This window comes from Elephantulus edwardii, unplaced genomic scaffold, assembly GCF_000299155.1.
Source record: "Elephantulus edwardii isolate Elephantulus edwardi_28Jun2011 unplaced genomic scaffold, EleEdw1.0 scaffold00181, whole genome shotgun sequence".
NCBI lineage: Eukaryota > Metazoa > Chordata > Mammalia > Macroscelidea > Macroscelididae > Elephantulus > Elephantulus edwardii.
In genome coordinates, this window is record NW_006399931.1 from 62018 (window position 1) to 74076 (window position 12059).

General features: G+C 44.2%; 1 protein-coding gene across 1 annotated transcript in view; it reads right to left on the minus strand.

Annotated features, from left to right (window-relative positions):
- Window positions 1-1278: 1278 nt before the first annotated feature.
- Window positions 1279-12059, minus strand: part of AHCYL2 (adenosylhomocysteinase-like 2) — a 62900-nt gene continuing 52119 nt past the window's right edge. The window contains exons 13-17 of the mRNA XM_006896045.1: window positions 5977-6075; window positions 3967-4035; window positions 3782-3860; window positions 1897-2017; window positions 1279-1458 (exon numbers count right to left, since the gene is read on the minus strand). Of these exons, the coding sequence (XP_006896107.1) occupies window positions 1452-1458; window positions 1897-2017; window positions 3782-3860; window positions 3967-4035; window positions 5977-6075 (375 nt within the window). The 3' untranslated portion in view covers window positions 1279-1451. The remainder of the gene's footprint in view (window positions 1459-1896; window positions 2018-3781; window positions 3861-3966; window positions 4036-5976; window positions 6076-12059) is intronic.

A 12059-nucleotide genomic window follows, 5' to 3' on the forward strand; every position in this document is an offset into this window, starting at 1 on the left:
TGGGAAAATAATCCTTAAGAGTTTAAATATAGTTGACAAGACAATGAGGGGACTTATTTACTGCAAAATTCCTAGGGCCACTCCAGACTTTAATAACTCTGAGAACCAACCTTGTCCTAGTGGAACCTTAAAGACCAGCAGGACAGTCTCAAAAGAGAATCCTATCCGTGGGTAGGACATAGCATCACGGACTGCTCCTATCACTACATTCTCTGTATTGGTGAAGTGGTTCTGAAATACAGACTCCCTAGATAGGCTAGAACGCAAAAAGATACCACATTAGAGAATAAAGAATTCAGGTCAGATCGCAGAGACATCAGATCTTGGTTTCATCAGTGCCAATGGCCAAGGGGATAAATATCTGATGGGGTTCAAACTATCATGTGGACACAGTGCACAGGGTCATCTCTGAAGAGCTTTAGCCAGAATTCTCCTGGAGAAGATGCTTCTCTTTAGAAAGCAGGTATGTCAAATTATGAGCTTGAAGGACAGGCCTATCTCTGAAGCTCTGAATTATCAAATCCTTTGGAATGTATCTTTTTCTCTACCAGTTTCAGAATTTTCAGTAGTTTAGGCAGTAAGAGGGAGTTTCAGGAAGCAGTGTTTTACAGTAAGTCCTCCTTTTCTGGGATGGTACCAGACTAGAGGGGCCTCCTGGAAAACTACCCAGTTAGATGACACGGAAGTAAAACCACAGGCCCCAGTGGAACTGGCCCTCACTTCCTGAGCAGAGTTTGGTTGGGTTAAAATGATGGCAAAACTAATGGCGGACAAACCCCAGAGGACACAGTCCTCGCAGTATCAGAAAGTATTAGAATGGACACAAATGTGCAAGAGAAGAGTCCTGGTTAGAGAAGGAAACTTCGAGTAGGCACAGACACAGCTGAGCTCTTGCTGTAGATTACTAAAGCCACAACACTCCTTCCTACCAGCTATTTTATACGAAGGCAGTGATAGCAGAATGACGGTCGAGGCCAGCAGCCTAGGACATGTTCATTCAGTGGTTTTTCAAAAGGCCTCACCTGGGGAAGAGCCAGTGCTGAGAAAGGCAGCTGCTGAAAATGCATTCCAGGGAACTCCAGAGAACAAGGAGTCTGGAAGCCCCGGACTACCTCCTGATCCTGGACAAGAGAAAAGGGGCCCTGGCTGAGGCTTCACATCCATGGGGGATGATGCGAAAGGTGCACCGGGACTGGTCAGCCCGTTTCTCTCCTTCCTCAGCCTGTCCTCTGTGGCTCTCGGCCCTTGGGGCAGTAACCACACTCTGGGCTAAGGCTGCAGGCACAGGAGTCTAGATTTTAATAAATAAATAACCTAACATATGATCTACAGGGTGAGCACGACGGGCAGCTCTGGCTGGAGAAGCAGCTTGCTGGGTTCTTTCCTGGATAGTAGTGGAGAAAAGACTTGGAGTGCTATTCCTTAAAACTTGAGGCTTGCGTTACAGGAACTTAATACCTAGATGGAAAAAGAAAGATGAGACTGTGACTCTATCGGATTGTGGGGATCTGGGGCCAGGAGGAGTCCGTTTAAAGGGACAACCTGGAAGCAAGCAAGCACATTCTTTTCTGGAGAGTCTAGGAAGGTTAGAGAACTGGTACTCTTTTTTTTTTTTACCTGTTACGTAAACAGACCAGCATTTCTCCATAAAGAGAGAAGCATCACAGCGAGATGATTAAATCGAAGATATTTCTGGAAGAGGGACACTCTGTAGTGACTGGAGCAGGCGTGTACAAGTCTTTTAGGGGTGATGGTGAGGGGCTAGGTCTAGTGTTCTGAGATCCCATGAATGCGGTGATAAGTGCAGGGACCAACCCCAATATACAGGAAGTGCTTCAAAATCCAAGCCCGCCCCAGAGTCATCCCACCACCCGTTTCCTGAGGAGTCCAAGGCACCTGTAGTAATTAGGCTTGAACGGCCCATTTTTGTTGAGCCCCAGATACTTGGCCTGCTCATCGGTCAGCTCTGTCAGGTGGGCATCGAAGGTCGGCAGGTGTAGGCTTGCAACATACTCGTCTGGAAGAGACCACAGGATCCCTATCTGAGCATTCATGCCTCCTGGACGGCTGCTCCCCTTCAGCCTTTAAAGTTGGGAGACACTTTCTAGTTCCTGGGGCTGAGCAGAAAATGATCAAGTTTTGCACACTGGCCCTCAATTCTAAGGAATGGTTGCCATTACTTCAAACCTAGGGTTTTTTCCGTGCTGTAACACTTCTTCCTTACTAGCTATTCCAGTCATGAACTTCTCTTTCTCCTCAGAAAAGTGGAGGAGAGTTAAAGAGAAGTGACAGTAATTGGGGGCTCAAATAAAGAGGATGGGATGGGGAGCAGACTAGAAAATGGGAAATTAAAACATTTTCTGCCTTGAACGCGTCACACTTGGGTCACTGGAAAACTTCAGAAAATCTGGAAGAAATAACTAATAATGATGCCACATTGTTTGCTCTGCTCTGAATGTTCTTAGTTCTTATGAGTTTCTGTTTTCTGAAAACTGTTAAACACGAACTCACCGCCATACAGTTGATTCTGACTCACAGAGATCCCACTGGACAGAGCAGAGCTGCCCAGCAAGGACTTCCAAGGCTACTACTGCCACAGCAGCGGGCTGCCACTTCCCTCCCCTGAGTCTGAACTGGGCTCCCACTTCCCGCCCCTGAGTCTGAACTGTGGACCTTACAGGATTTCCCACATCTCCACGGCAGCGCGCTGCCACTTCCGGCCCGAGTCTGAACTGCCGACTTAGTAGGTGTTAGCCACCACTAACCTCTGAATACATGTAACTTAGCCCACCTTCATCTCACGTCCTGTACACTTGTTTGACCCTCTCCTGACTTCACTATGCTTTCATTTAGAATGTGGACTGCTGCTCTGTTTCTCGGACATCCTTCCAAAGTGTCTATGGAGGGAGAAATGCATCGACTTCCTAACAGGTGCTAAGCATAAAGCAGAACAAAAGGAGGAGCTGATTTAGTCCCTGACTGTCGCCTTGGCGTTTAGAAACACATTCCATTGGTTCAGGTGCTTGAGATTGGTTCTTTAAAAATGTAAGACAGTTTAATGTTTCTCCTATATGAAAACACCCACATAACTAAACACTTAGCAGAAGCTATTCAGAGCCTCTCCTAGGCCTCAAACAGTGGCCTTGTGGTTAGAAGCTGTAGTATGCAAAGGCTCTCTGGATCTGAGAACATTCTTGTAGGAATTATTTGTTGTTGTTGCTGTTGTTATGTGCCGTCGAGTCGCCTGCGACTCATAGCGACCCTATGTACAACAGCCCTAAACTCAGCTCTGTCCTGTGCCAATCGCACCGTCTCTGACACTCCCATCCCAATTATCCCAGTCACTGAATCAATCCGCCTCATAGAGGGTCTTCCTCTCCTGCGCTGTCCCTCCACCCTCCCAAGCATGATGTCCCTCTCCAAGGACCGGTCTCTCCTCACAACACGTCCAAAGTTGGCGCAAATCAGATTCCACAATTGATTCCTCTTTCTGGGGTGGGCTACTTTTCCCCTTTAAGATTCCTGCATACAAGATACTTTGAGAAAATCCTTAAAATTCTTAAACTGGTAGATGAAATCAGAGTGAAATATCACGACTATACTCGGGTGTCCCAGGTAGAAAATGCAGTGAGTGCCCTGGGAAGGAACTGGAGTCCTAGCTCCTGCTTTGACAAGGTAACAAGCTTTTAATTAAATCCATTAGGAGTGTAATGCCTCCAAATGTTTTCTGGCCTCTGATTCTGGACTGCTTGGGAAGGACGGGACAGAAACGCATGCTCACCCATTTTCTTGGGCAACAGGTAGACATCCTGCTTATAGCGACCCTCAGGGGCATTGTAGAGCTCAATCAAGGCGAGAGCCTGGAAAAGTAGAGAATGGATGCTGACCACCCGCCCCGGAGCAGGGGAGACCCTGACGGGTGGACGGCGCCCTCCAGGCCCACTGCTTCCCACTCTGGAGCCTCACCTGAGTGGTGGCCGTGATGGACAGCACGAAGGTAGGCACTGTAGAGCAGCTGAGGTTCAGGAGGCGGCCCTGGGGGCAGGGGTTCAGACACAAACACGTTAGGACGAAGTGGGTGTGGTCTGTGAGGAGGGAGGAGAGCCCGTGGCCACCTCCCACTGCCCCCACCTGACCGTGCAGGCCAAAAGCAGGGGCTCATAAACAAGGCTGAACTGATCACCATTTAAACAAAACCACAAGACATTCTGGAATTGTTCCACCCAGCACCTCAGTAAATGCAGACTTGAGAGGGCCATCTCTCCAGGTGGGACTTGGGAAGCGGTCATGGTCATGATGAGGGAGCTCTCGCTCAGTCAGCTCTCTGGCACTCAAGGGCAGTCTTGTATCCGAATGGGTGATTCAGAAAGTGGAAGAGCTACAAGCCTCCCTCAATGCTATCCTTTCTACTTTGTTTCCAAGAAGGCTTGGTCACCTTTTCATTGGTTGTTGCTTAATGATAGTGAAGAATAATTGTGAGGCCTTCTCTGGTCACCAACTTTATTAGGTGTGACTTCCCAGGACAATCAGGAAAAAGGCATCAAGTGGCCATCAAAGCTTTAGATGCATATTTAACAACCTGCTTAACTCCTCCACGTCCACACTCTGAAGAGGAATTAAGGTCCTTTATAGATGTTCTCCAGTTTTTTTTGAGAAGGCAAGATCAGGTGAGGAAAAGGTGAAAACTAAGGATAGCAAATAAAAATGTCTGGGCTCCCAGCTAAAGAGCTCTGGTGTGCGGTCCCGGGAAGCGGTGCTGCAGCCCAGTGCAGCCCAGAGGCCACGCCTCTCGAGGGGTTTAAGCCACCAGCAGGTCCAACAGAAGTATGCTGAGCCATCTGCTCCCAAGCCCTTAACAGCCCTGGAGACCTGCTAGGTCCGCTGTGAGCCAGGGCTGACTGGACGGCAACGAGAGAGAGGGAAAGACAGCGATCCTTTCCATTTTCATGCTTCGCTTCTTTGATTAACAAGAGAAGAAAGAAAGAGTAGGTGATTGAAAAATGAAAATTAAAGAAAAACTATTACTTTCCTTGCATTTTGGTATCTGTCCCTAGAGAGGAAAAGCATCACTGGAGGCATGATAATAGCTGTTAAGAATCCAGACTAGAAAAGAGGAGATTCCAGGAAAGGAAAAATGATCAAACACAGACATGAATGGAATGAAGGTCAAGAATAAGAATGAACCTGAACCTGACAGCACAACTTTCAGCTGACCCACAGGCCTAAAGGATGGACATAATACCAGGGAGACGCTCGGGCCAGAACTGTCAGTCGGCATACTTCCTTCTTTATCCCCATGGATCGCGTTTCCATTCTTTATTCTCCCAAAGGGAGACAGAGGGAGGAATTCAGATAATAACGAGAGGATTGTAATCAATGTCATAAAACAAACTATGTAAGTACGGGTTGATCGGAATACCAATCTGCTCTGTACACTTCCATGCAAATAACAAAAAGTTAAAAACCAAAACCAGAAACCCTGAACCTGAGGAAGACGATGGAAAACACCAACGAAGCAGCAGCTAAGGGAACCTCCCACACATCAGGAAATGGACTTTCAGATCCAGGCATTCAATCAGTAAAGAGCTTTTCCAGAGCCGACCTAAGACCCTTACAATCAGGAAGACCCACTCGGTGCTTCCTGATTAAACCGTCCCCCAGATGACATTATCTTTTTGTAAGCATCACTCAACGTGACACTGGTTCTATCTGTTCATTCCGTCTACAGTACAGTCATTATCTGACTCAAACTGTAGAGTGACATGGAGAGACAGGATAATTGGCTAAGAGAGGAGAAACCAAAATAGTTTCTTAATTGCTGAATGAAAAGACTCCTTGCAATTAGAAGTAAAATCCATTGGTGAAGTATTTAAACTCGCGCTTAGGAGGAGTGGGAAGTCTGAGAGAGCAGGAGGAGGAGGAGGAGGAGAGCTGCCCCCGGGGGCTGAGTTTTGCCCTGCCTGCCCCAGGTCTTACCTCTGCCAGCAGCACTATCCTCTTGCCATCTGGCCATATTACATGGTCAACTTGGGATCTCACTCGCTCCCAGGTCAGTTCTGGTGTCCGCAGACTCGCCTAGAAGACATCAGTAAGCATATATCATCAGTGGCAGGTCCCACGCTGTGGGTGGAGAGATGTGGAAGGAAGCCACTTCAAAGAGCACCTTGAAAGGAGCAACCGACATGCCGGATGGAGAATACCTGTCCTGGGTTGGTTAGGACTGTTCCATTTCAGGGAATTTAATCTTAGGCCCAGCCAGGGAGGGATCACTCAGGACGGCATTCCACAACATATACTGTACGCCCACTCTCTGCTGAGCACAGTACAAGGTGCTATGGAAAATACAAAAGACACCAAAGACGTGGTTTCTGCCTTTATCAAGCTCAAATTTTAGTTAGGGACACAAAACAATACATATGTGAAATGGAGAAGGCTTTCAAAGCAACATGCAAACAAGTGCAAATTAATACAGTGCAAACAGAACACGTAAGTGCTGAAGAGACACAGAAATAAAGGGGGCTCAGAACTGAGTGGGATTAGTTCAAGAAGGCTGAGCATCCTAAACATAGCATGCTAGGGCCCAAGGCTCGGCCCTCATGTCCCAGCATCCCCTGCTCCACCTTCTCAATGACTGCGGTTCACGCTAAAGTTAAAGAAGCTTCGTGACCTAAGTGCAAATGTGAGGTAGCCTTTAACAATGCTTAAAGGTAAAGCTCCCAGTGGCTCACCCTCCTTCCAGCTCTGTAAAGTGTATATTCAGAGAACAGGAGAAGAAATGGTAAGTTTATTAAAGCTTCAATCAGATACCAGTCACCAGTACAGACTTAAGGCAAAAATGCCTTCTTCCCACAGGCAATGTCTAAAACAGAAATTCCCAAATACTCCTGGGGAAATTGAGAAGTCTCCAAAGAGAACCACTTCAGTTCTATACTAATCATGTATTATTTATGGTATGATTTACTATATTCTAGCTGTTGTAGTAAAAGACACAAAAAAGATGGTGGGCTCCTCTACCAGGCTGGGAGGTATTTATGGGCCGGGACCTTACCTTCTTTGCATTTTTTCCCTGCCTTTTAGATCTCTGAGGCTTATCTAGCATACAATGAGGGCTCAATTAATGCTCAGAAAGATAGTCTCCTTGTCTCAGATGAAGTAGCAAGCTAGTGGGAAAGACAGAATATAATTTTATTTCAGGACTCTTAGTAGTCTGGCCCATGTCTTTATTTGTTGAGTGTGAAACATGCAATTTCTTGATATGTCAAGTTTCACAAATTTGTTCAACCATTCCAGAGGACAATTCTTGGCAGTAGAGAGCATAATTTTATCTGTACCTAATCTCATAGGAGGGAGTTCTAATGGCTTAGTGGGTAAGGAGTTGCACTGCCAATCCAGAGGCCGGCAGGTTGAAGCCACCGGCTGCTCCACAGGAGAAAAATGATCAATCTTCTCTTGTGCAGTTTATAGCCTCTGGAAACCTGCTGGAGGTTCAGCTACAACTTGGCTCTGACTCAATTGTTGCTGAATCTTTTCAATAAGTAAATAAATTTGACTTTTAAAGCTCTATCTTACAGAAACGATTGCTAATGTTCATAAATATGACTGCCCAAGAATGTCCAATCTAGCATTACCTACAACAGTAAAACATACGAATCACTGTTGGAATGGCTAAGCAAATCAGGAAAACCTTTATACAATGGAATACTGGACATGTGAATTTTAAAACTGTATATTGCTTTAAATTAGAATTTAAAAAATTATCTTGTTTTAAGTGCTGTTGAGTTGACTAAGTCTCACAGCAACCCTAAGATTATCAGATCTAAACCCTGACTGATCTGCACCAGCCTCACAATCTCAGCCAGGCTTAAGCCTAAGGTCACAGTTATTGTCAGCTCATCTTGCCTGGTCAACCCATCTTGCCTGGAGTCTTCCTATCTTTCTCCAACCTTCCACCTTTCCCAGCATGATGTCTTTTGCCAAGGACTAGCCCTTCCTGATAACATGCAGAAAGCATGTTATCACCATTTTTACCTCTATGGAGTACTCTGGTTACAGTTCCTCCAAGACAGATTTGCTGGTTCTTTTAGTAGTTGATGGTATATCCAATACTCTTCATTAAAACCAGAATTGAAAGGCATCAATTCTCCAGGCTTTCTTATTCATTATCCACCTTTCCCCCTGCCGCCCATCGGATAATGTGAACACAGTCCCCCACTACCACAAATTATGCAGTCGAGCCTCCCACATTTGGGGAAATCACAGGGGTCAGCACATCCGGAGTGCAATGGATAAGCCTTGCCCTGGGAAAACCACCTTCATGATCATGGAATTTCCCCTGCAAGGTTAAGTATCATGGTCCAACTTTCAGATGCATTGGCAGCAAATGGAAATAGCATGGGTTGGGTCAAGTGCACCTTATTCTTTAACCTGACATCCATGCTCTTTATCACTTTGGTACAATCCTTGGCAGTGGTTTTTCTTTGGATTTCTTGACTGCTGCCACCATGGATACTGACTGAAACTGTTAACCTGAATCCTTGTTCTGTTCTGTCTATCATGATGTTGTCTACTGGTAAGGATTTTTGTTTGCTTGATGTTGACAGGCAATTGGAATGGAAGGCTGGAACCTTCGATCTTCAACAAATGCCATCTTCATTTTCTGCAGGCAAGGTTGTGTTAGCTCCGTAATGCAGGCTGGTGATGAGTCTCCCTGCAAGCCTGATGACGTTCTTCATACTGTCCATCTTCTCAAATTATTTGCCAAGCATACAGACTGAACGTTGTTGTTAGGTTCTGTTGAGTTGAATATGACCCTTAGCGACCCTGTGAACAACAGAGCTGAGCCCTGTCCTGTTCTGTGCCATCCTCACCCTTCCTGACACATTAGAGCCCACTGCAGCAGCCACTGTGTCCACCTACCTGGTTAAGGATCTTCCTCTCTTTGCTGACCCTCCACCTTTCCAAGCATGATGTCCTTCTCCAAGGAATAGCCTCTCCTATCAACATGCCCCAAGCATGTGAGACAGAACTTTATCATCTTTGCCTCCAAAGAGCACTCTGGTTGCACTTTCTCCAAGACCTATTTATTTACTCAGAATGAATAAGTATGAAGAAAGGCTACAAATCTGACACATATCTTTGCTAATTTTTAAACCATGCAGTGTTCCCTTATTCTGTTCAGACAACTGCTTCTTGGTCTATGTACAGGTTTTGCATTGGCTGTTGTTAAGTGCTGTTGAGCTGGATTCATAACTGGCCCTTCAGTGAGTTTTCAGAGGGTGTAAATTGCATGGAAGACTGTCTGTATTTCTCCTGTGAAGCAGCTAGTGGATTCAAAGGGCCTGCCTCTGGGTTGGCAGTGCTTCTCCTTAACCACTAGGCCGCAGAGCTCCCTATGACCTCTTTAGAATCCAGCTTAAATTTCTTGCAATTCCCTGTGATGTTCTCTTCCAGCCATTTTTACATAATCTTCAGTAAGATATTACTTGTATGGGATATTAAAGATATTGTTCAATAATAAATTTTTGCATCTCTGATCTTCCAGGGCCAAGCCATGTAGGAAGTTCAGAAGAAAGACTCAGAACATGTTAAGGACCTACTATCTTAGAAAGTGTTCCAAGGGAGCTCCAGTGGCCTAGTGACAAGAAGCTGCACTGCAATCCCAGAGGTAGGCAGTTCCAATCCACCAGATGCTCTGCTGGAGAAGGAGGGGCAATCTCCTCCTGTACCAGTCAGATCTGATTTGGCAGTATACACACAAAAATAATAAAATACGGTTCGAATCCACCAGATGCTCTGCCGGGTAAGGAGGGACAATCTCCTCCTGTACCAGTCAGATCTGATTTGACGGTACACGCACACAAAAATAATAAAATCAAAATTTAAAAAAATTTTAAAAAAAGAAAAAAATAATAAAATAAAATTGAAAAAAAATTTTTTTTAAAAAAAGAAAGTGTTCCTTGGGGAGAAAAGTATGGTGGAATCAAGTAAAAGATACTTCTTATGAGCAAAGGGGGGGAAAATCAAAGAAAAATGTGGAGGCAGATTAGTAGAGCTATGAAGGGTTATGATGCAAAATAAATATGATGACCAGTTTCATAAAAAGGCTTGAAGAGAAAATTTGGTTGAACTATCACTAGCATTTATCCAATGGAGCATAATTAATCTGATTATAAAGGTACACCTGGCATGCCATGCTTCCCTACAAAGGAGGAGTTTCTTTGGCCAGCGCAGTTTAACAAGAATCTCTTAAAGACATCCAATTGGTGATTCATAATAACCAAAGAATTTACCAGGGAAGGTCTCTCACTGCAGACTACCTTCCAAAGTGTAGGTATGACCCACTGTAAATTAGTCAGCACTCTTACAAATCAGCCTTATCTGATTTCACATGATATCACGTTGCTCATGGGTACTGAATATGGTTCTACTCTTGCAAAATATGGAGTCAACACCAAGTCTCAGGTTAAACTGTCACTACTGTATAATTCATAGGCCTGCAAAACTTTGGAGACGTACACACATAATGGTTTAACCACTTGAATTGTGAAGCTCACAGCGTATAGGGCTTCTATGTAATGCATATTGGGTAGGCAGGTCTGCTTCCAAGACAAAAGAAATACGCAAAAGAAAAAGATTTGGCCAACAACAGCCATGAGCAGAGTCTCCCAGATATTCTCAATGCTGATACATTTCTCAGAAACGAAGTGACCAGTGTTTTCTCTAAGTTAATCCTTTCTGAAACCGCAGGAGTCAACATCTCAAGGGAGCTCTGGTGGCTGGGTGGTAAGGCGTTGCCCCGCCAACCCAGAGGCAGGCACTCTGAAATTCACCAGTTGCTCCACAGGAGACAGATGAAAAATCTACTGTGAGATTTACAGCCTCTGAAAACCCGCTGGAGGGTCAGCTATGAGCTGGTTCTGTCTTGGACGGCTTATAACAACAACAATCCTTTCTGAAAACACAGCGGTCAACATCACAAAATTAAGTAAAATCAGAAATCCCTTCCAAGAAACAAAAGCAAACAAGGAAAAACAAAACCAATCCAAACAAGCAAAGGAGAACCCCAAATCAACTCTGATAATTTTTTAATTATGAAAAATATCTGGGTACAGACTTACTAAATAATGCACCTGCAACAATTTCATTAAATTGCCTTGTGGTAATTATATTTTTCTGACATGGTATCCAGGGCATTAGAAAATCCCATTAGTTCTACCTGCACAAGATACCACTTCTCCTTATCAATTCTTACTAATTGCCTAGCCATCTAACCCAAGACATCATCATCATCTCATCTGAAAGAGCACCTGCTCTCCGTGTCAGTACTCAAGTTCCAGAAGTGTTTTCTTTATACAACAGAGTACTCTTTAAAACAAAGTCAATTTTCTCTTTCCACTTTTCCCCTTATCCACCATCAACACATCAGGCCCATTTCCATCTCAGGGTCTTTATACCCAACAACTTCTCCAAGGAAATTACATGGCTTGTTCTCATGCTTCATGAAAATGTTTGTTCAAGTGTTTTATCTTCAAGAAGACCTTCCTGGACCACCCTGCTTAGACAGCCTGCTCATTCCCTATGTCTGGCCTTTACTTTACATTCTCTTCTTCAGTATTAGGCACTATATGTGTCTGTTAATGTGTTCATTGTCTGTTTCCCTCACTAAAATAGAAGCTCCATGACAGCAGAGATGATGTTCACCTCTACTTCTTCAGTCAACTAGTATTTGACAGAATAGAGCAAAATGTGAATTTCCTAAATTGAATATAAATTTGCCAAATAGTGAATGGTCATTCTATTCTATTACTTGAATTTACTATTTTTTTTTAAAAAAAATTCCCTTAACCTGGTAGAAATATCTAATTTTGCCTAACTCAAAATATTACTTGAATTCACCTTTTTTTAAGGGTTTTTTTTTCCATTGAAATTTTTATGAAAGTTTAGAGAGATTTTGGATTTCCATTCATTCATTGTTGCACATTTCCCTCCCTGCCCACTCCTCCCTCTAGCTGGTTTTTCTCTTTGAAAAGTTAAAAAAAAGCAACTTTCATTATTATACA